This window comes from Equus asinus, chromosome 30 (genome assembly GCF_041296235.1).
Source record: "Equus asinus isolate D_3611 breed Donkey chromosome 30, EquAss-T2T_v2, whole genome shotgun sequence".
NCBI classification, from domain to species: Eukaryota; Metazoa; Chordata; class Mammalia; order Perissodactyla; family Equidae; genus Equus; species Equus asinus.
In genome coordinates, this window is record NC_091819.1 from 488,192 (window position 1) to 513,405 (window position 25,214).

General features: G+C 37.6%; 1 protein-coding gene across 1 annotated transcript in view; it reads left to right on the top strand.

Moving 5' to 3' along the window:
* Positions 1-25,214, top strand: part of KDM5B (lysine demethylase 5B) — a 77,305-nt gene that overhangs the window by 17,795 nt on the left and 34,296 nt on the right. The window contains 6 exon segments of the mRNA XM_044762995.2: positions 12,967-13,044; positions 14,650-14,772; positions 15,435-15,605; positions 20,144-20,278; positions 22,082-22,178; positions 23,364-23,473. Coding sequence (XP_044618930.2) covers positions 12,967-13,044; positions 14,650-14,772; positions 15,435-15,605; positions 20,144-20,278; positions 22,082-22,178; positions 23,364-23,473 — 714 coding nt within the window.

The window sequence follows — 25,214 nt, forward strand, 5'->3', positions numbered from 1 at the left end:
AAGCCCCCCAGCACAGAGCTGTATATTCTAGTTGTAGGTTCTTCTAGTTCTGCTAATGTGGGACTCTGCCTCAGCATGGCTTGATCCTTGATGCCATGTCCACGCCCAGGATCCAAACTCGTGAAACCCTGGGCCACCAAAGCGGAGCGCACAAACTTAACCAGTTGGCTGCGGGGCCAGCCCCTGAACTTTTAGTTTGAAAGGGTTAAAATAAAACCATTTTAAAGTTTTAAAGGTAAATTAAGATGAATCTCAGCAGGGAATTTATATCGGACTGCTTGTGATCTGTGAACTCTTATAAAACTGAGTTGGTATGGAAATACTGTTTTTACATTAGAATAAATGATTTATGAACCATTTTATTGGTAAAGTCTAAAAGTTTTGGTTAGATTATATGCTATCTCTCTTAGATACTTTTTAGGTAAAAAATTGTTACAATGTTTCTAAGTGGAGATTTTTGTTGTTTATTTGGCTACTTAATTTGAAAATTACTTTCCTGTTCCAAAATTTTCACTTAGAAGCTTTATTATGGTCTCTTCCCTTCTTTAATGGCCTTTCCCCCCCATGTAGATGTCAGCGAGGCCAGACTTTGCCAAAGATAATCTTAGTTCTAATATAACAGTGAAGATTGCAAATAATGGGTAATTTTTTTGTTGGACTAGAGCTTTGTAGCTGACAAAGTCTCAAAACCAAATGACATTTATCCCATTTTCTCTCGTTCTTTGTAACCAGAAGAGCAGACAAACTTTGTAGTGATCTGTGTCTAATGAAGGCATGATCTTCTGAGGCAATTTTAATTTTAGTTCTGGATTTTTTTTTGTTTGAGGAAGATTAGCCCTGCGCTAACTACTACCAATCCTCCTCTTTTTTTCCTGAGGAAGGCTGGCCCTGAGCTAACATCCTTGCCCATCTTCTACTTTATATGTGGGATGACTACCACAGCATGGCTTGCCAAGTGGTGCCATGTACACACCTGGGATCAGAACTGGCGAATCCTGGGCCGCCGAGAGAGTGGAACGTGTGAACATAATTGCTGCGCCACCGTGTCGGCCCCAGCAATTTTAGTTTTAAACATATTATACTCACTGTCTGAGCTTCCTTAGCGACAGATAGGTAGTAGTGTTTTACCTCTTGATTCTTCATTTTTGGGATTTGATTTTATTTGAAAAAGCTTCAGGCTAAAATAAGCATAAATTATATAATAAACACACATATGTACATACAAAGGCACAGGTCACCTTAATTTATAAACTTTAATATACAGACTTGAGATGAAGTGAATTTCTATATCATTTGTGTTTTGGGATTAGAAGACATTTTTGATTAATGATGGAATATCATTATATATTTTCCGGAAGTCTTAGTTTATAAAATTTTTAGGCCATTGGGACAGTATGTTAATCTTTGTACAGTATTCTGACACATTATCTTTGATACTTTTTGGTCTAATGTTTAGCCCAGATCAATTCATTTCAGAAAACCTACATCTTTTATAAAATATTAGAGAGCAAAGCCCTGAGCAATAGTCTTCTATTAGACTGCTCTAAAATATTAAGAAGCAATGTGATTTCCTTCTACCATATTGTATTCTGCACAGTTAAACACGTTGCTTTCTTTAGTTATTAAGTTAAACAAAAAATAAATCACTTTCATCTTTTTTGACCCAGGATGGAGTATTTTTAAGTTTATTAACAGAATACAGTATGTCTTTAACATTTTAAATATTAGCCCTAGTCTTTGTTGAAGATTCAGTATGTATTAAACAGTTGAAGGCCTTATCTGTAATTGCCTTCTTAAAAATTACCGTTTTTTTTCCTTTTTTTCTTTTTGGTGTGGTAGAAAAATAGCTTTGTACCAATTTGTAATCTGCTTTTTTCTTTTTAATTGTGATAAAATGTAATCTGCTTTTTTTTGAGGAAGATTAGCCCTGAGCTAACATCTGCTGCCAGTCTTCCTCTTTTTGCTGAGGAAGACTGGCCCTGAGCTAACATCCATACCCATCTTGCTCTACTTTATATGTGGGACGCCTGCCACAAGCATGGCTTGCCAAGTGGTGCCATGTCGGCATTTGGGATCCAAACCAGCGAATCCCGGGCCGCCAAAACAGAATGTACCAACTTAACCTCTCCGTCACCAGGCTGACCCTTGCAATCTACTTTTTAACATAATACTTTATTAGGCATTGCTGGTGGACATTTTTATTTAAGTCTTGCTTATCACTAAAACAAAACCTTGTTTTAAACTAAAAGCAATCAATAGTGATACATTCCAACAATATAGATTTGAAATTAAAAAAGAAGACTCTTTTCCCCTTCCTATTATGATAGTATTTAAAATTTATATGTATGTAATACTGTTAACACAGTTTTACATGTTTTAGTTTTTTGCTCATCCAGTCTTGGCTATCTTTCCATACTTAGAACATCTAGAACTGTTTTCCTTTATTACAGTTGCAGAGTATTTTATTGCTGTTTACGAATGTACCAGTATTTATTTAGCTTATTCCCCACTGATGGTTATTAACGTTTTAACTTAAAACAGTTCTGGAGTGAATTTCCTTGTGTCTGTACCTTGGTGTTGTGAGTGGTAGTTAAGTATTTGTAAATTCCTATCAGAGGAATTAATTGCTGGGTCAGCCAGCCTTTCAAAATATGATGCTTTCTGATTGCGCTCCAGACACATTGTACTAATCTACCATCAGATACATGTTTCCTCACATATTGCTAGTACTGCTGGTACATATATATTTAATCTTTGCTAATCTGATAGGTGAAAACAAGGAGGTCTTGTATATTTCTTGAGTTTCGAGTGATATTGGATGGCAGTCTTTTTTATGATTGACCATTTTTCCTGCTATTAATACAATTTGCCCATTTTTCTGTAAATTGTTAGTCTTTTTTCTTATTTATTGGTATGAGCTCTTTGTAAATCCTAGCATTTTAAAATGCTGTATAGTGACCGGCCCAGTGGTGCAGCGGTTAAGTTCGCACATTCCACTTCTTGGCGGCGGCCCGGAGATCGCCCGTTCAGATCCCGGGTGAGGATATGGCATCGCTTGGCAAAAAGCCATGCTGTGGTAGGCATCCCACGTATAAAGTAGAGGAAGATGGGCATGGATGTTAGCTCAGGGCCAGTCTTCCTCAGCAAAAAGAGGAGGATTGGCAGTAGTTAGCTCAGGGCTGATCTTCCTAAAAAAAAACATCCTGTATAATATTCACTATTATAATAATACCATAATAATTATATCTTCTTAATGTAATACTTTAATTAGTTTCATGTATGTATTTTGTTGACTGGGTGACTTGTTTTCTTAGAATAAACTTCTGGATATGAAATTGGGTAAAGGACTATGAACTTCGTTGTATTAACTTTTTCTCTTAATCTGAAATTAATTTATTATTTAATAGATATTTAATTTATTTAATATATTTCAGATTGTATTTAAAATGGTTAAGGAAGCAAGAGAAAATCGTCTATAATCTACCACCAAAGACAACCACTGTTAACTTTTTTGCTATGTATCTTTCCAGTGTTTTATTTTTCTCTTGCATAGCCTGTTTTTCTTTTCTTCCTTAACATATATAAGAAAACTCTTTTATAAATGTCAATAAATAGGGCTATACCACAGCAAAATTTGTCTTTTTTTCTTCTGTGTGTGTGTGTGTGTGTGTGTGTGAGGAAGATCAGCCCTGAGCTAACATCTGTTGCCAGTCTTCCTCTTTTTGCTTGAGGGAGATTGTCACTGAGCCAACATCCGTGCCAATCTTCCTCTGTTTTATGGAGCTGCAGCCCCAGTGTGGCTTAAGGAGCTGTGCTTGGTCCGTGCAGATCTGAACCTGCAAACCCTGGGCCGCTGAAATGGAACATGCAAACTTAACCACTGTGCTACTGGGCCAGCCCCTTTCTGTTCTTTTTATTTTGTTAAAATATTAAAATGTACATAATACAAAATTTACCATTGTAACCATTTTAAGGGTGCAATTCAGTGACGTTCAGTACTCTCACAGTGTTGTACAGTCGTCATCAATCACTACCTATTTCTAGAACTGTCTCATTATTCCAAACTGTAACTGTGCACCCATTAACACAGCGTAATTTTTATACCTTTACTATCCCCTTATTCTGGACATTTGTTTCCAGTTTTGTCCACTTTTAGGGTAACAATTCATACATACTTTTCTTGTCTGTGTCCTCTTGAGCAATTCTAAGAACCTGTATACGTTCACCCTGCTATCTGAAAGTAGAGCATGCGTTCCTCTGAAACCTTTTTGTAGGTTGAAGTGGTGTAAAGCAAAGAAGCAGTTACTTTCTTGCTAACGGATGCAGAGAATAAATTGAGATGAAGCACAGATGCTCACAGACACAGCTCAGAGCTATGGTGGCTGGATGCTGAGATTCTGAGTATGGTTCCTGGAGAAGGAGCTTGGTGGCTCCACTCTCGCTGCATACTGCTTCTAATACTCCCTGCAAAACACATGCTGAATACTTTTCACTTTTTTTTGTGTGTGTGAAAGTGAAAATCCTCTTGGGATTTTTCTGCGTGTCCCCCTCCCCCAATAAGCTTCTGTATATTTTTCTCTTTTTTCCTTAATTTTTTTATTTTAGTGAGGTCATATTGGTCTATAACATTGTGTAATTTCACGTGTACATTATATATCAGTTTTGTATAGACTGCATTGTGCTCACCAATAGTCTAGTTTTTATCCATCACCTTACATATGTGCCCCTTACCCCATTCACCCACCCCTCCACCCTCTTCCCTTCTGGTAACCACTAATCTGTTCTCTTTATCCATGTGCTTATCGTGCACATATAAGTGAAATCATGTGTTTGTCTTTCTCTGTCTGACTTATTTCACCTAACATAATATCCTCCAGGTCCATCCATGTTATTGCAAATGGGATGACTGTCCTTTTTTTATGGCTGAGTAGTATTCCATTGTATGTGTATACCACATCTTCTTTCATTCTTCATTTGATGGGCACTGGGGTTGCTTCCATGTCTTGGCTATTGTGAATAATGCTGCAATGAACATAGGGGTGAATAAGTCTCTTTATATTGTTAATTTCGATTTCTTTGGATAAATACCCAGTAGTGGGATAGCTGGATCATATGGTATTTCTATTTTTAATTTTTTGAGAAATCACCATACTGTTGGTATGCAAACTTATTTTTATATGCAATCTGCACCAGTTTGTATTCCCACTAGCAGTGTATGAAAGTTCCCTGTTCTCCACATCCTCTCCAGCACTTGTTATTTCTTGTCTTGTTAATTATAGCCATTCTGATGGGTGTGAGGTGATATCTCATTGTAGTTTTTATTTGTATTTCCCTAACAGTTAGTGATGTTGAATATCTTTTCATGTGCTTGTTAGCCATCTGTATATCTTCCTTGGGAAAATGTCTGTTTGTGTCCTCTGCCCATTTTTTGATCAGGTGATTTGTTTTTTTGTTGTTGAGTTGTATGAGTTCTTTATATATTTTGGAAATTAACCCCTTGTTGGATATATGATTTGCAAATATTTTCTCCCACTTGATGGGTTGTCTTTTCGTTTTGTTGATGGTTTCCTTTGCCTTGCCAGAAGCTTTTAAGTCTGATGTAGTCCCATTTGTTTATCTTTTCTTTTGTTTCCCTTGCCTGAATAGATATGGTATTTGAGAAGATGCTGCTAAGACTGATGTCAAAGAGTCTAATGCCTATATTTTCTTCTAGAAGTTTTACGCTTTCAGGTCTTACCTTCAAGTTTTTAGTCCATTTTGAGTTAATTATTGTGTATGGCAAAAGCTAATGGTCTACTTTGATTCTTTTTTTTCTTTAATTTTGTGATTGCTCCAAAATAACAAATAATTGATGAAATATTTGCTTGAATATTTTTTCTTTCTTTTTATTTATTTTCAATTGAGTTCATAATAGTTTATATCATTGTGAAATTTCACTTGTACGTTATTTCTTGTCTGCCATATAAGTGCTCCCTTCACCCCCTGTGCTCACCCCTCACCCCCTTTCTCCTGGTAACCACTGAACTGTTCTCTTTGTCCATGTACTTGTTTATCTTCCACATATGAGTGAAGTCATGTGTTTGTCTTTCTCAGTCTGGCTTATTTCACTTAGCATAATACCCTCAAGGTCCATCCATGTTGTTGCAAATGGGATGATTTTGTCTTTTTTTTTTAATGGCTGAGTAGTATTCCATTGTATATATATACCACATCTTCTTTATCCAATCATCGTTTGATGGGCACTTGGATTGCTTCCATGTCTTGTCTATTATGAATAGTGCTGCAGTGAACATAGGGGTACATAGGTCACTTTGGATTGTTGATTTCAAGTTGTTTGGGTAGATACCCAGTGGTGGGATAGCTGGATCATATGGTATTAGTATTTTTTTGAGGAATCTCCATTCTGTTTTCCGTAGTGGCTGCACCAGATTGCATTCCCACCAGCAGTATATGAGCCTTCCCTTTTCTCCACGTCCTCTCCAGCATTTGTTATTTTTAGTCTTAGTGATTATAGCCATTGTAATAGGTGTAGGTGGTATCGTAGTGTAGTTTTGATTTTCATTTCCTTGATAATTAGTGATGTTGAACATCTTTTCATGCGCTTATTGGCCATCTGTATATCTTCTTTGGAAAAATGTCTGTTCATATCCTCCACTCATGTTTTGATCGGGCTGTTTGTTTTTTGTTAAGTTGTGTGAGTTCTTTATATATTATGGAGATTAACAAAGGAAATTCCTTTGTTAATCCCTCTTGTCGGGTATGTGATTTGGAAACATTTTCTCCCAGTCGGTGGCTTCTCATTTCATTTTGTTCATGGTTTCCTTTGCCTTACAGAAGCTCCTTAGTCTGATGAAGTCCCACTTGTTTACTTTTTTTTTTGTTTCCCTTGTCTGAGAAGACATGGTATTCAAAAGGATCCTTTAAAGTTCGGTGTCAAAGAGTGTACTACCTATATTTTCTTTTAGAAGTTTTATGGGTTGAGGACTTATACCACGCTGTTTTGATTACTGTAGATTTGTAGTAGTATATTTTGAAGCCAGGGATTGTGATGTTTCCAGCTTTGTTCTTTTTTCTCCGGATTGCTTTGGCTATTCAGGATCTTTGTTGTCCATGTAAATTTTAGAGTTCTTTGTTCTATTTCCATGAAGAATGTCATTGGAATTCTGATTGGGATTGCATTGAATCTGTAGATTGCTTTAGGTAATAGGAACATTTTAACTGTTTATTCTTCCAATCCATGAGCATGGAATATCTTTCTATTTCTTTATGTCTTCTTTGATTTATTTCAGTTATCTCTTATACTTTTTAGTGGTCTTTTCCCTCCTCGGTTAAATTTATTCCTAGATATTTTATACTTTTTGTTGAGATTGTAAGTGGGATTGTATTCTTGACTTTTTGCTAGCTTGTTATTAGTGTATAGGCATGCAACTCATTTTTGTAAGTTATTTGTACCCTACAACTTTGGTGTAGTTGTTGATTATTTCTAATAGCTTCTGGTGGTTTCTTTAGGGTTTTCTATATATAGAATCATGTCATCTACAAACAGAGTTTTACTTCTTTCTTTCCAGTGTGGATATCTTTTATTTCTTTGTCTTGCGTAATTCCTCTGGCCAAAATGTCTAGTAGTCTTGAATAAGAGTTGTGAGAGTGGGCAGGCACCCTTGTCTTGTGCCTGTTTTGAGAGGGATGGCTTTCAGTTTTTCGCCATTGAATATGATGTTGGCTGTGGGTTTCTCATATATGGCCTTTGTTATGTTGAGTTACTTTCCTTCTGTACCCATTTTATTGAGAGTTTTTTTTTTTATCGTAAATGGATGTTGGATCTTGTCAAATGGTTTCTCTGCATCTATTGAGATGATCATGTGATTTTTTTCCTCATTTTGTTCATCTGGTGTATCACATTGATTGATTTGCAGATGTTGGACTCTCTCTGTATCCCTGGTATAAATCCCACTTGATCATGGTGTATGATCTTTTTGATGTATTGTTGTATTTGGCTTGCCAGTATTTTGGGGGCTGGCCCAGTGGTGCAACAGTTAAGTTTGCACGTTCTGCTTTGGTGGCTGGGGTTCACAGGTTCAGATCCCAGGTGTGGACATGGCACTGCTTGTCAGCCATGCTATGGTAGGCATCCCACATATAAAGTAGAGGAAGATGGGCATGCATGTTAGCTCAGGGCCAGTCTTCCTCAGCAAAAAGAGGAGGGTTGGCAACAGATGTTAGCTCAGGGCTAATCTTCCTCAAAAAAAAAAAAAATTTTGTTGAAGATTTTTGCATCTATGTTCATCAGCAGTATTGGCCTGTAATTTTCCTTCTTTGTGTTGTCCTTGTCTGGCTTTGGGATCAGGGTGATGTTGGCCTCCTAGAATGTGTTAGGAAGTGTTCCATCTTCATCCATTTTTGGAGAATAGTTTGAGAAGGATAGGTATTAAATCTTCTTTGAATGTTGGGTAGAATTCTTCAGAGAAGCCATCTTGTCCTGTACTTTTATTTTGGGGGAGGTTTTTGATTACTGTTTCAATCTTTTTACTTGTGATTGGTCTATTCAGATTCTCTATTTCTTCTTGGTTCAGTTTTGGGAGGTTATATGAGTCTAAAAATTTATGTTTCTTCTAGCTTGTCCAATTTGTTGGCATATAGTGTTTCATAGTATTCTCTTATAATCCTTTGTATTTCTTTGGTATCCATTGTAATTTCTCCTCTTTTGTTTCTCATTTTATTTATCTGAGCTTTCTCTTTTATTTTCCTTAGTCTGGCTACAGTTTTCTCAATTTCGTTTATCTTCTCAAAGAACCAGCTCTTAGTTTCATTGAGACTTTCTACTGTCTTGGTTTAAATTTCATTTATTTTTGCTCCAATTTTTATTATTTCCCTCTCTCTGCTGATTTTGGGCTTTGTTTTTTCTTCTTTTTCTAATTCTGTTAGGTGTAGTTTAAGATTACTTATTTGAGATTTTTTTTGTTTGTTAAGGTGGGCCTGTATTGCTATGAATTTCCCTCTTAGGCCTGCTTTAGCTTCATCCCATATGAATTGGTGGCATATTTTCATTTGGCTCCAGATAGTTTTTGATTTCTCCTTTAATTTCTTAAATGATCCATTAGTGGGTCAATAGCATCTTGTTTATTCTCCACATATTTGTCACTTTTCTAGCTTTTTACTTGTAGTTGATTTCTAGTTTCATAGCATTATCGTTGGAAAAGATGCTTGATATGATTTCAGTCTTCTTACACTTACTGAGGCCTGCCTTTTTCCCCAGAATATTGTCTATTGTTGAGAATGTTCCATGCGCACTTGAGAAGAATGTTTATTCTGTTTTTGGATGGAGTGTTCTATATATGTCTATTAAGCCCATCTGGTCTAGTTTTTCATTTAATTCCACTGTTTCCCTGTTGACTTTCTGTCTGGATGATCTATCCATTGATGTAAGTGGGGTGTTAAGGTCCCCTACTGTTATTGTCTGTTATCTTGTTATCTCCTTTTAGATTTATTAATAGTTGCTTTATGTACTCTGGTGCTCCTGTGTTGGGTGCATATATGTTTATAAGTATTATGTCTTCTTGATGGAGAATCCCTTTTTTATCATTATATACTGCCCCTCTTTGTCTCTCATTTCCTGTTTTATCTTGAAGTCTACTTTGTCTGATATAAGTATGACAACACCTGCTTTCTTTTGTTTGCTGTTAACTTGGAGTATCCTTTTCCATCCCTTCCCTCTAAGCCTGTGTTTATCTTTAGAGCTGAGATGTGTCTTGTTTCCAGAAGGCAGCATATTCTTGGGTCTTGTTCTTTAATCCATCCCGCCACTGTGTGTTATTTCTTTGGAGAATTCAGTCCATTTACATTTAGAGTGATTATTGATATATGAGGGTTTAATGCTATCATTTTGTCACTCGTTTTCCTGTGGTTCTGCATTTCCCTTGTTTTTTGTCCCATGTATTTTGGACTGTCAATTCAGTTTGGTAGTTCTCTGTGATGGTTTTCTCACTTTTCTCTTATTTAATCATTTGTGTCTCTGTTTTGATTATTTTAGTGGTTACCCTGAGGTTTGTATAAAAAATCTTGTAGATGAGATAGTCCATTTTCTGATATCCTCTTATTTCCTTAGACTAAGCTGGTTCCATTTCATGCCTCTTCCCCTTTAAGTTGTTGTTGTCATAAGTTAGTCCATCTTGTGTTGTGAGTTTGTGGTTAAAATGGTGAGATTTATTTTTTTTTTATGTTCTCCTTCCCTTTATCTTTATTGTTATAATTGTTTGCTAGCCTGTTCTGATAGAGAGCTGGAATTTTCTGATTTTCCCTGCCCATTTATCTCCTTGCTCAAGGCTTTGTAAACACCCCTCCCTACCCACCATTTCTTTTCAGGTATGAGGACTTTCTTGGGCATTTCTTGTAGTGGAGGGGTCTTGTGGCAATGAACTCCCTTAGCTGTTATTTATCTAGGAAAGTTTTTATTTCTCCATCATATTTGAAGGATACTTTTGCTGGATAGAGTATTCTTGGCTGAAAGTTTTTGTCTTTCAGGATTTTTAATATATCATTACGCTCTCTCCTAGCCTGTATGGTTTATGCTGAGAAATCCACTGAAAGCCTGATAGGGGTTCCTTTGTAAGTTATTTTCTTCTGTCTTGCTGCCCTTAATATTTTTACTTTGTCATTGACTTTTGCTAGCTTTACTACTATAAGCCTTGGAGAAGGTCTTTTTACATTGACATAATTAGGAGTTTTATTAGCTTCTTTATGTGTATTTCCAGTTTGCTCCCTAGGTTTGGGAAGTTTTCAGCTACTATTTTTTTGAACAAGTTTTTGGCTCCATTCTCCCTCTGAAATGCGTGTTATCCTTATGTTGCATTTCTTAATTGAGTTGGATATTTCCTGAATTTCTTCATTTCTCTCCTCCTCTATCTGAAGCATTTTTATATTTCTTCCTCCGGACTGCTAATTCTGTCCTCTATAATATCAGTTCTATTATTCAGGGGGTCTAGATTTTTCCTTATCTCATCCATAGTGTTTTTTATCTTCAACATTTCTCATTGGTTTTTCTTTACAGTTTCAGTCTGTTTTGTAAGGAATTCCCTTGTTTATTAATATTGTTCCTGATTTCCTCGAAGTGTCTATCTGTATTTTCTTGTAACTCATTGAGTCTTTTTATGATAGCTATTTTGAATTCTCTGTCATTTAGATTGTAAATATCTGTGCCTTCAGGGTTGATTTCTGGGTGCTTGTCATTTTCCTTCTGGTCTGGAGTGTTAATGTATTTCTTTGTACTGTTTGGTGCCATGGGTTTGTGCCTTCACAGTGATAGTATCTGGTCACAACTTCCACCTGCCACCACTGGGGGGAGGTGTCAGAAACTGTGTATTCTGAGCCCATAGTGATCCCTGGCGTCTGTGCCTGTCCTTTGGAATCTATGCTGACAGGGCCTGTCTGCGATTACCGGTTCACTTGGTCACAGCTGCTGCTTTTCTAACCTGTGTGCAGGTGCTCTGGCTGAGCTGGGGTGCCGGGTGGGGGGCGGGGTGCCTTCTTTCACCTGCATGATCCCGGGGGTGTCTCACTCTGCCCTCCCTATCTGCTCTCTTAGGGTGCTGGCTTCATGAAGACACCCCCCAATAGCTTAGTCTCCTCTGTGTGAAGCTTTCCCATGGATTGTGAGGGAACTTGGAGAGGGTGGGTGTTGCTGTGGAGAGCCACCCCTCCTGCCTCTTTTTTCAGAGCTGTGCACAGTCCACACTCTGGATTGCTGCCATTGAGGTGGGACAGGAGATGCCCTTATCTCCTTCCACTTCCTGCCAGGGGTCCAGCACCTCCACCTTCAGACGTATGGGTGCGTGGGTCTCTCCGATGTCTGTTGTGTTGTGCAAATGTCCTCTGTTGGTTTATGAATGTCCTTTTCGTTATGTCTTGGGGAGGGAATCTAAGGCAAGAGCTTACTCCACCATTATGCTGATGTCACTCCAAGGATGATGGTCTTTTTTTGATTGGCAACAGTTGTTAGGTCAGATGCGAATCTTTTTTTTTTTTCCCTCCTTCTTCCCAAATGCTCGCAGTACACAGTTGTATATTCTAGTTGTGGGTGCCTCTGGTTGTGCTATGTGGGATGCCACCACAGCATGGCCTGATGAGCGGTGCCATGTCTGTGGCCAGGATCTGAACTGGTGAAACCCTGGGCCACCGATGCGGAGTGCATGAACTAAACCACCCAGCCATGGGTCCAGCCCCAAGGATGATTTTTTTTTTTTTTTTTTTTAAGATTTTTTTATTTTTTCCTTTTTCTCCCCAAAGCCCCCCGGTACATAGTTGTGTATTCTTCGTTGTGGGTTCCTCTAGTTGTGGCATGTGGGACGCTGCCTCAGCGTGGTCTGACGAGCAGTGCCATGTCCGCGCCCAGGATTCGAACCGAGGAAACACTGGGCCGCCTGCAGCGGAGCGCGCGAACTTAACCACTCGGCCACGGGGCCAGCCCCCCCAAGGATGATTTTTAAAATTGGTTTTGGTTGTCAGTTTTTTTCTTTTCCCTCCACAGAAGAACTTATCCTCAATTTTATAGTAAAAGTTAATGTAACTAGAAGGTTACGTGTGTAAACATAGTTTGCAGATAACTTGACATTATTACATATAGCTATTGTGTAAAAAGAGGGGTATTTCTATGGAATAGAGGAATCAAAGTCTTTTTTGCCCAGGTCATTGATTTTACAGTAGAGGTTGAGGCTCAGTGACAGTGCTCGATTGGAAGGATGTGAGTTAGGGGTGTCTGCAGGATATATCATTTATTTGGGTAAGGGTGGTTATACACATTCTGCTGTTCTGGTAGAGTAAAGGTTGAGAAACTATTACCCTATGTTCTGTTTTGTTTGAGTGGTTAGAGATGATACACACTTTACTTAACTGGAGTTTTCATCATAAAACAATTTTTTAAATGTTGGGATTATTAAATTCTTCTAATAAAAGCTTTTGCTTCTCCACTAGGATTGGCAGCCACCATTTGCATGTGATGTTGACAAACTTCATTTTACTCCACGTATCCAGAGGCTGAATGAATTGGAGGTAATGTCTTAACTACTATTCTGGTTGCCTGTATTCTGGAGGAACCTTCTTTGAAGAGGTTCTGTCACAAATCTAGTGGTTTTAGTGAAGCTAAAATATTGCCAGTAATTGATAATCAAGGTAAAACAAATGGCAATAAGGCCTTTGCAGGAAACCAAATTTCAGTAAAAACTCTTAATTTTGCCAATCGTTTTTGGCCAGTTAATTCATTTAAATCCTTATGAAATTTAGGTGGCAGTCACTAGAATTTAGGTCTTGAAAGGGATGTACTTTGAGAACCATCCAATCGAAAAGATTCTCCAGCTTTACTTTTCTTCCAAATATATAACTTCACTTAGATTTAATAAGGTACTTTAATTTCCCGAGGAGGAGTGAGGAATACAGAGGATTCTGTAGAAAAGAGGTAGTGTTTCTTCAGTCTTTACTGAAATCCTAAAGCATAAGGTGAATAAGGCTTGGTTATTGGTAACATAGAGGTAGGTTGTTTACATTAATGTTTTGCTATTCTGATTTTCGTGTTGAACCATATTTTGTTTTTCTATACTAAACCAAATATTTTCAACTTAAATGGAACATATATTCACTGGAATTCTGTTGTCATTGGTGGTAGTAGCATTTAGTGTCTGTATTTTCAAGTATTTCAATGTATTTTTGAGTTAAGCTTGAAAGATAGGAGATGGGTACTAATTTTGAGGTCTTAGAATGTGGTTGGGAACATCTGGACATTGATCTCAGTTTTGGTCTTGTGCAAGATAAAACTTCTAAAACCATCTGACTTATATTTTACAAGGAGGGGAGAGAAAAATGACAAAAATTTTTAAATGACTTGTAGATGATAGAAATAATCTGTTAAAGGAATACCCTTTAGAAAGTTTCCCTGATTTCCTGTTATCTTTATGCTATCAGGACTTAAGAAAATTGATATAGAATCACTATTGTAAACCTGTTTTTAGATTTGTGATTCAGCAAATAAGGAAATTGGTACTTGGGGAGCACAGACAGGCCTTTAAAATATCCAAATTGTAGAGACTGGCCCCGCGGCGTAGCGGTTAAGTTTGTGTACTCTTCTTGGACAGCCTGGGGTTTGCCAGTTCAGATCTCGGGTGCAGACCTACACACCACTCATCAAGCTGTGCTGTGGCGGCATGCCACATACAGAATAGAGGAAAATTGGCAGAGATGTTAGCTCAGGGACAGTCTTCCTCACACTCACAAAAAAATAATAAAATACCCTAATTGTAAAAAGACCAAGGGAGGTGTCCAGAAGCTTGCTTGTCAGATAGTTTTAACGAATAACACAAAATTCTGCTTATAGTACTTCTTAAATGAAGCATCTTTCAGAGTTCCTGCTTATGTTATGGGAGGCTTACTGAGTGTTTAACTCCTAGCTTGGCACGTGGTATTGGCTAAATTAAGTTTTTGTTGCGTTAACGTATAATTATTTGACCAGCTTTATTTTGTATGTTTTGGGCAGCTTCTCTCTTGAATTGGGAAGTGGCATTGCACTTAAATTATTCTCAGAATGAAAATACCACATGCACAGGTAATAGGCAAGAACTTTAAAATAAGCTAGGTAAGATTAAAACTCAATTCTTTGTCATTTAGGCTCAGACTCGTGTAAAATTGAATTTCTTGGACCAGATTGCAAAGTACTGGGAGTTACAGGGTAGTACTCTGAAAATTCCACATGTGGAGAGGAAGATCTTGGACTTATTTCAACTTAATAAGGTAAAGGCTAATGCCCATCTCTCTCATTTAATAATCTTTCTGATAGCATGAATTTGATCTTCTTTGCCTTATGAAGAAACTTAGTGTTTGAAATATGTGAAAAGAAATTTTATGTTCAGTCTTGTAAGTCTTGTAGTCTTGTAAGATACTCCTTTCTATTTTATTACAGATAAGACAGTTGAGGCTCAGGGAGAAAATTGACCAAGCTGAAAAGACTGTGTCATAATTCAGTACCTTAACTTAAGGTTCACTTCAATCTGAAGCCTGCATACTTTCCACCAAACATACCACCATCCCGCCTACTCCTTATCTCATGGAGATTTTTAAGGATCATTGGGTTGGACTAAGTACTAGGATGCTTTCTTTATTAGAGATTTAATTGTTAATCTAGTTCTTCCTTCCAGAAAATCTTGACTGCTTTGGGGAACTCAGAAGTAGCTTTTGGGGAGTAGAAAAATGTTTTTGCTGCCGAAAGCAATTTTAATTTTCTAGCATAAAAGTAATAGTACATGTATATTTTCTTTTGACTTGGAAAGTGTATTTTTAAAAGATTACCACAGCCAAGAACGTTTAGGTCTTGGAGTTACATACCTAGGCACGATGGATTTAGAAGTAATTTCCCCATAGGTGTGTCTCATTTCTTTTGCCATTTTATTTAACAGTTAGTTGCAGAAGAAGGTGGATTTGCAGTGGTTTGCAAGGATAGAAAGTGGACCAAAATTGCCACCAAGATGGGTTTTGCTCCTGGCAAAGCTGTCGGTTCCCATATCAGAGGGCATTATGAGCGAATCCTCAACCCCTACAACTTATTCCTGTCTGGAGACAGTTTGAGAGTGAGTATTGGGGCCAGGCTTAACCTGTTTTACTTCACTGCTTATTGGTACACTGTGTTTTAGGGGGAATGAAAAAGCCTTTATTATGTGTGAAGGACATTGGTTAGAAGACTTTGGTCAATTTTTCCTCTGATGTTTTGGTTGTTCTGTTTTGAGAGCAGCCATACTTAAAAGTTTGTTTTTAGAATGAATGAGACTGTAGAGGAAATAACCTTTTTGCTGTCAAAAGCTGAAATCTATATCAACTTCGCTATAGATGTTTCTTCCTTACAACAAGGAGTTGGTTATTATCTACTTTTATGGGTTATGCTTTTGCATTCATTTACTATTTAAAGTGTATTCCTAGTTGTCACATGAAGGTACAAGATGTGAAATACTTGTCTTCTAGTTCTCTTTTGCCAGCTGAGATCTCCAAGGAGATTTTCAGATGGAATGTTGATATTGGTAAAGGTTGAGGGATTTAATAATGCTGGAAAATTGAGGGATCCCTTTTCTGATAGTTTCTGTGTAGCCATGTTTGTTTCCTTACAAAGATGGTACTTGCCAAAATGTTCAGATAAAAACTTTTGTTCTAATTAAAGTAAAACAATATGAGAAAAACCTCCCACTTATTTCAGGGCCCTGGTAGAAAGAAGAATGTCATACTTCATTTACACCTTTTTAGTTACTCTTAGAGTAGTGAGCCCTATAATTTTAAGAATTGTCACTGCGCTATAGAGGGGTAGGAAGATGATAGAGTTTCAGAGGGTAAACTGCTAATCAAAACTCTGTCTTGATATTATAGATATACCATCTGTAATGCTTAAATCCTAAAGATTTTTGTAGCATTGTGTTTTTCTTCCCTCTCTTCTTCTTGATTCCAGGTGAGTTTTCTTTTCAGTCTAGAAAAATATAACAAATCTAATATTCAGAAAGTTGAGGGGTTCTTTTTTTGTTTTTTGTTTTTTTTTTAATGTATGTTGTGTGACTGTTTAATGAGCCTGTGGATGAAATTGTTTAGAATGCTGTATGTGGAACCTTTATGCCTCTGTTTTAGAATCAGACTTAGAGATCTAGTTGTCCACAATAGATTTTCCCCTTATTGACCTTCTTTCTCTGTATGGGAGTTACAGTGAATAAAGGGAAAGAGAGAATCTCCCTGTTTTATGGCTTGCGACATTTTAGAAACACCTCGTCTCCATCTTCAGAGGGGCAGTGTAGTTTCATAGTTGAAAAACATGTAAACATTTATACGGAGTCTGAAAAGAACAGGTATTTAAAGATACCCTTTACAAGCATTACATCCACAGCACAGATAAATATCTGTTGAGGGGCCTCCTATGTGCCAAGCATGTTCTAGGCACTGATATCTATTCACTGTGAAAAGTTTCAAAACAAAGGAAAGGGGCAAGCCTGTGGCGTGGTGGTGAAGTTCTGCTCTCTGCTTTGGGGGCCCGGGTTCGTGGGTTCGGATCCCAGCATGGACCTACACACCACTCGTTAAGTCATGCTGTGGTGGTGTCCCACATACAGAATCGAGGAAGATGGGCACAGATGTTAACTCAGCAAAGATCTTCCTCAAGCAAAAAGAGGAAGATTGGCAACAGATACTACCTCAGGGCCCATCTTCCTCACCAAAAAAAACCCCCCATGGGGCCAAGCCCGGTGGCACAGCGGTCAGGGGCACAGGTTCCACTTCAGCAGCCGAGGGTTCACCAGTTTGGATCCTGGGTGCGGACATGGCACTGCTTGGCAGACCGTGCCGTGGTGGGTGTCCCACATGTAAAGTAGAGAAGATGGGCATGGATGTTAGCTCAGGGCCAGTCTTCCTCAGCAAGAGAGGAGGAGTGACAGCAGATGTTAGCTCAGGGCTAATCTTCCTCAAAAAACACAAAACCCCACAAACTAACAAAGGAAAGCATGATGAAAATAAAATCACTCTTAATCCTCTTACCTGTTTTTTTTTTTTCCAAGGTTATCTTTATGCATATGTACGCAAATTGGGAGTGTCTTCTTCATATGCAGTATTGTAGCTTGCTTTTTTCCTACTTAACATATCATGAGCATTTGCTATGTCATTTAATATTTTTGAAGATAGAGTTTTTAATGACTCTGTGGCATTCCATTTTTATTGCCAGACCTTGATTTCTCCTTGATTTTTGATTTTTAGGTTGGCTCCATTTTTTTTTTAATTTTAATACTATGATGGGCGTTCTTTTGTATGTAAATTTTTATGCCTTTTTAGTTTTGAAAATAATTTTTAGAGGAAATGAGAATTGGAATACATATGTTTTAAACAAGAATGGGAAACAGCAATGAGATACCACTACACACCTACTAGAATGGCCAAAATCCAGAACACTAACAAAACCAAATGCTGGCAAGGATGTGGAGCAACAGGAACTCTTTCATTGTTGGTGGGAACCAAAATGGTACAGCCACTTTGGGAGACAGTTTGGTGCTTTCTTAGAAAATTAAACATACTCTTACCTTGCCATACAATCCAGCAATCATATTCCTTGGTGTTTACCCAGAGGAGTTGAAAACTTACGTCCACACAAAAGCCTGCACATGGATGTGCAGCTTTATTAAAAAAAAGCAGCTGTATTATTCGTAATTGCCAAAACTTGAAAGCAACCCAGTTTCTCAAAGGTTAAAATTAATGAATCTGTACCTGATAGCATTAGATATAAAACAAACACCTCAGGTATGTGTTTTGAACTGAGGTTTGGAAAAAAATAATAAAGCTCTTCATATGTATTCTGAAAAGCTTCTGAGCTTGATTTTACCTTAAGCCTCTAACATCCTTATAGAACCAAGCAGACCATAGATTATGGAAACATTTAGACTAGTCGGAGATAGGGACCACATATATAATATCTGCATTTCTGATGATCCACTTAATAAAATTTGTCATTCAGCTCAATTTATGTCTCCACAGTCACACATACTGTTAGGTCTCAAACAGAAAGTTCATATAATACATTAAAAGAAGTTAATTTAGATGATGGACAGGTTTTATTCCCATCTGCATGATTTCATTCAACATACTCTAAATGTTCAATGGAGGACTTATTTACAGAATGGAAAGTGATATCCCTTACTAATTAAGTTAACATTTCCAGATCATATCGATGTATAGGTTTAATTAGAATGAGCAGAATATTTAATATTTGTAAGTTGTTGTACCAGTGGTAAATTCATTACTTATGAAGTATCTTTATAGTATATCGTATTTCTTAAATGTTAGAAGTAGATTTTGTTAGGTGGTTGTTCTATATTTTCTTTTATCCTTCCCCCATTTTCTGGATTCTTTCTTTAAATGTTATGAGGAAGGAGCCAGTCTTGTTAGTGAGACTGTCTGGTTGTAATGGTGCCCAAAGAGCCAAGAGTTCTAGAAGGTTGTTATTTCAATGTATCTTATTCCAAGTATAGACGATATAATATACCCTGAGTATTACATTTTGGAACCTGCTTTTAAAGATGCTTCTTGTGATGTATGTATGTCCTCTTCTGAAGGAGTAGTACTTACTTGAAGTTCCTATTGGATTCAGTGCTGATATTTTGTTGTCACTCTGTTTTGGTGTATTAGCATTAGATACCCTCTTTCAGCCAGCTTAGAATCAAACTAAAAAGAAAAATCAAAGCAAGAAGAGACTCTTGTCTGATCAGCACCAAAGTTATTGCTGTGGGCTACCTATTAGCTTTGGCCTTCTGAGTTAGACTTTGTGGGAATATGTTGAAGTAAATGGGAGAATATGTCGAACTAATAAGGGAGAATAGTCGAATGACTTTTTTTTCTCAACTCAGATGATATCTTTGGATAACAGAACATTGTTAGTTAGGTTTAAAACTATAGGATTGTCAAATTTAGAAAACCTATTAGATTCCCTATTTTATTACTTCTAAACACTTTTTAAAAAATGAGATATGTTTAATATGGAAGGTTATTTGGGGAACTTATAAAGGGCCTTCCTAACAGATTGAGTCTTCAATTAATTGACAGTTTCAAGCAGGGGAGAATTGCAGTTGCTCATTGGGTGTGCCTGGAGCCTGCTGTGGCCTATTGTAATCTGATGACATCAACAATTAAATAAATTTAAGCAGCACCATTCACCTGCTGAAAGTATTTTTTAAGCTAGTGTGGGTGTGATAGATTGGTAACTGCAGACTTTTTTTTTTTTTTAAGATTTTATTTTTTTTCTTTTTCTCCCCAAAGCCCCCCGGTACATAGTTGCATATTCTTCGTTGTGGGTCCTCCTAGTTGTGGTATGTGGGACGCTGCCTCAGCGTGGTTTGACGAGCAGTGCCATTGTCCGCACCCAGGATTTGAACCAACGAAACACTGGGCCGCCTGCAGTGGAGCGCGCCAACTTGACCACTCGGCCATGGGGCGAGCCCCACAGACTTATTTTTGTGTTCATTTAGATTTTAAAAATTGCTGACCTGTTATGTATCTGTGTAAATAATTGTAAAATATACCTTGCACAAATCCAGTGAAATTCTCTAAGATTAACAAAAGAGAGAAATTCATCAGTACAATTGTATTTTATTTCTAGTGTCTGCAGAAGCCAAGCCTGACCACAGACACAAAGGACAAGGAGTACAAACCCCACGATATTCCCCAGAGGCAGTCTGTGCAGCCTTTGGAAACATGCCCCCCAGCCCGACGAGCAAAACGCATGAGAGCAGAGGTGAGATGATCAGACAGCATTCCCGAGCCCTAGTACTAATGTCTGTCTGATACTGGATTTGTCTTACGTGTATACTTTTCATAGCTTTGAACCTTGTTACCCTCTCAGAGGGATGCTGTGTGTATTCTAACTTTTACACTTGGGCAAATTGTGCTGTCAAAGGAATATAAGGAATCGAAGACGTTTATGGTGTCTGGACAGACAGCTTCTTAACTATTACCATTCAGAGCCTTAGGAAGAGGAGGCCATCATTGTGGTGGTGTTTGGTTTGCCTGTTATCCCCATGAAGTTAAGACTAGGAGATATGAAACTGAGGAGATTTTTGCAGAAAAGAATAATTTTTTAAATATAGAGGTTAGAAGATAATGAAACCTGTTTTTCTCTGGCTTCCTAAAAACGAGTATGGAGTCTATGGCAAACATTTATTCTAAGACAGAAAATAATCAGGCAGCATGTTGGTGGGGGCACTGAATATATAAGATGAAGGTAAAACTTGAGGGAAGGTCAGGATGGAGTGAAAGACTGATACGAAGGACAGTTTTCTTTTTAAGATTTTTCTGCTCTGACAGGTGTCCCCTGGGAAAGGGAGAAGAATCTTTTCCCAGTTACCTTGTTCCTATTCAGAGATGCGAAGGTTCTGGGTTCCTGCCTTGCTTGATGGGCATATGTTAGGAATTAGGAATTCCTATATAGGAATTAATATATTAGGGACAATTTAGAGCTGGGAAGTCTCATTGCCTTAATTGGGTTTCTAAATCAATCTGTCGTTATTTAATAATTATTGGTGAGGATGAAGAAAAATAAGCCATTTTGTTTCCTGAGGAGATGGATAAATAAGGGAATTGTCTTTCACTTAGGGAATTTGGCGCTATGAAAAAATCTAGTGACTCCATTTTTCTGAATTGAGGCTTCCTCAGAATGGAAAAATACGGCTGTTTGAAGCCCCATAAGCATGCTTCAAGTTCACTAGTCTAAGAAACAATTCTTGTTTGATCTTTAAATGTGTAAGACATGCCCTAATGCTGGGGGTGCCTAGGTTTGCCTTGATGACGTATAATCATGATGATGTCTCCTCGAAAGAAATTCTTTTAGCAGTGGACATCTTGAATATATGTGCAGGGAAAAATGACGAAGTATAGTTCCACAGATACTGAAGTGTTACAGACTCCAAAACTTGTTTTGCTTTACTAGTAAGTATTAGCACTTCAAGAAACAATGGAAACTGAGACTGGCTTTAGATGCCCTCAATGATAAGGGAATCCTTAACAATTTAGTGTTGTTAGAAGAGTAGTTTGTAATAACACTTTACTGAAAGAATCAATAGAAAATAATTGTGGAAGCTGAGTTTTTCATCAGTGCTGGCAGACTTTGGAAGAAGCTAGCAAACTCTTACAGGCTAATGAAATTATGATATGTATATAACTTTATGATTTGGCTTAGTGATGACTGAATAAAGTCTAAGATGTATAGATGAGAACTGAGAAGCTTCTAGAAGGAGAATAAAAGCTTTTCCCAGTTTGAGTAGTAACACTTCCATAATTTGTTCCTGATCCTTTGACTTTTCCCTATTTTTTTACCTATTGAAATGGAGAATACCCTTGCAACTTCTAAGATTTCTCATTCATTCCTTGAATAATAATTTTAAGTGAGCTCTCTCCTGTAAGGGGAGAGAGAAGTATGTTTTGAATGCTTATCAATAGAGATGATTTATAAGATTATAGTCACCTTGAGATTCAAATTGGATTTTAGAAGTTTTCTTTCTTTTTAAAGGAAATATTCATGTATATGACAATTTTTTTAAAGGCCATGAATATTAAAATAGAGCTGGAAGAGACAACAGAAGCCAGAACTCATAACCTGAGACGTCGAATGGGTTGTCCTACTCCAAAATGTGAAAATGGTAAGAAAGTTTATCCACAAATAGGGAAGAAGTAAACAATAAGTAATAAAAAATAATTATTCATTTATTAATTAAGAGAACATTTGAGCAGCTGTTGCATACTAGTCAAGGGGTTGGGCCTTGAGAAATAAAATTGTGATATATTAATGTCCTTGTTCTCATAGTTGAGTTACCAGTAGGAGAGGAAAACAGATGACTATATGACTGTTAGAAATGTGATTTAGTTTCTTAACTGTCACTAGTTGCTACTTTGAAATTTGATTCAGTAGCATTCATAGAAAAGAAGTGATTTGTGAAAAGCATAGATGCCTTTTACTGAGTGTGTGATAGGTTTATTTCAGACACAACAGGCAGACTTACTTTCTGAATCTGAATTTTAGTTCATAATTGCTTGTTTGTTTATTGCTTGATGTCAGTCACTGGTTTGGGACTCTGTTAAGAGAAATCCTATATCCATATAGGCAGGCACATGCAAATGAAGTTATTAAAATTGGCGCTTCTTGGTGATTTGTGAGTTAGTGGAAGGGCAGCACAATGTAGTGGAAAGTAGACTGATTTTTAAAAATACAGATCTGAATCTGAATCCTGGTTCAGATTTAGTTGTATGACTTGAGAGATATTTCTTGACTTCTTTTAATGTCGGTTTCCTTATCTTTGAAATGGATTTGTTGCAAAAGATTAATTAATGTATGGAAAGCGTTTAGCATGATACGTACCACAGGACAGTTCATTAATTGATAGCCAGCGTTTTGGCCAAAATTCTCAGTCTTTGGAACCAGGAACTTGGAGAGGTAAATAATCGTAGATCATGGGACAGATAGTCTATAATGTGGAAGAGGAGCAGTTGGTGAGTTGTCAGTCTCTCACAGTCAAAATGAAGAAAAACTTGCTTTCATCAGTGTATGTTGTCGTCTTAAGAAGACTGTGTCTTCAGCACCTATTTTAAAAGCATGGAAACCTGAGCAGCATCTCCAGAAGTACCCACATCTTGGAGTCTAAATGATGTGAGAGTTTGCATTTTATCATGAAGTAATCAGCACTGAGCCCTTGAACATAGTGATAACATTGGGTGCTGCTGCTGCTAAAATGAAACACAAAGTGGTTTGTGTCCAGTGTGTACCTTGGGAGGGAGGAAGCTGAGAAAAGCTGAGTACAGAAAGAGCTAATGTGGATTGCTTCTTACAGAGAAAGAAATGAAAAGCAACATCAAGCAAGAACCCATTGAGAAGAAAGAGTATATTGTAGAAAGTGAAAAGGAAAAACCCAAGAGCCGATCTAAAAAAACTACCAATGCTGTGAGTTGGAAGCTAACCCCCGCGCCCCTTCCTCCGCCTCCCTCAGTTTATACTTTTGTTCCTTTCTTAGGACTGCTAACTTAGTGTCTGATAGTGAAAAGACCTTGTCTAGTCAAGTTATAGGATCAGTTTATAATTGAGGAAATACACAAATGCATCATGAAGATAGAAGTAACATCTGAGGGGCATTGACAGCTGTTTTTCTTGAGTACATTCAGTGTAGCACCAAATGATGGTGACCTGGATCGTATACAGAGTTTTCATAAAGCACTGGCCCCTCCGGATGAGCTGAAGGCTAGATCAGAATTTAAGTTGATGCTTTCCACCTTTCCCACAAGGAAGGAAAAGAAAAGGAAAAAGAAGGAGTGGGGCCTCGAGGCGAGGACCCAGCAGAGTGTGGAGGACTGGGCAGCCGTTTATTCAGATGGAAACTTAAAGTCAAGCTTGAGAGCATTAGAGAGGATCCAGTTGCTTTTCTTCTTTGCCCTCTCTGAGAGCCCAATGAGTAGCTTGATAAGAGTGCTTTTTATCTTGGAATTTGAAATTATTCCAATTAAATCTTCTCTTCATAAATACCATTTCCCATTCCCTCCACGAACCAAAAAAAGTATTATCAAAAGCTGACAGAGCCCAGGTTTTTGTTTACTACAATAAAAAGACTATGACAAAGTGAGATTCCCTTAGCTTTCTATTATTGGGTAATGTATTGGTTTGCTAGGGCTGCCACAACGAAGTACCACAGACTGAGTGGCTTGAACAGAAATTTATCTTCCCACAGTTCTGGAGGCTAGAATTCTGAGATCAAGGTGTCCATAGTGTTTTTTCCTGAGTCCCTCTCTCCTTGGCTTGTAGATGGTTTCTCCCTATGTCTTCACATGGCTTACCTCTGTCCGTATCTGTGTGTCCTAAGCTCTTCCTGTTATGAGAACATTAGTCTTATTGGTTTAGGGCACACCCTAAAGACCTCATGTTATTTTAATTAATTATCTATTTAAAGACTCTTTTTCCAAATACAGTCACATTCTGAGGTACTAGGGCTTATGACTTCAAGATAGGAATTTTGGGGGAACACAATTCAACCCACAACAGGTAATGACTATTTTAATCACTGTGTATTTGGGGAACTTCTTAACCATGACTCTTTAATTAGACTATAAAATGGTAATTTAATGTGGTTAATTAACTTAAAACAGTTTTTCTTGCCTTTTTCTTTTTAAGATTGGCACCTGAGCTAACAACGGTTGCCAATCTTTTTTTTTCTTTTCTTTTCTGCTGCTTCTCCCTCAAATACCCCCAGTACAGAGTTGTATATTTTTTAGTTGTGGGTCCTTCTAGTTGTGGCATGTGGGATACCGCCTCACCGTGACCTGATGAGCAGTGCCATGTGCTCGCCCAGGATCCCAACCGGCGAAACCCTGGGCCGCCGCAGCAGAGCGTGCGAACTTAACCACTCGGCCATGGGGCCGGCCCCTTTCTTTCCTTTTAAACATAGCCAAATTGAAGTTCTTTATAAATTCTGGTTTTGGTTAGGCTGATAATTTATTACCTAACGTCTTATTCTTCTAGAAGACTATCTTTCTAATCTACTGAAAGCTGGATATTTAAGTACCAAACTTTAATTAAAACACACAATTGAGAAAGCTTGGAGATCACACTTTAGAGCTGGGAATGCATTAGGTATTATGAAATATCTCTTACAGAAGGTGAAGCATTTTTATTTAAAATATTCCTTATATTGGGG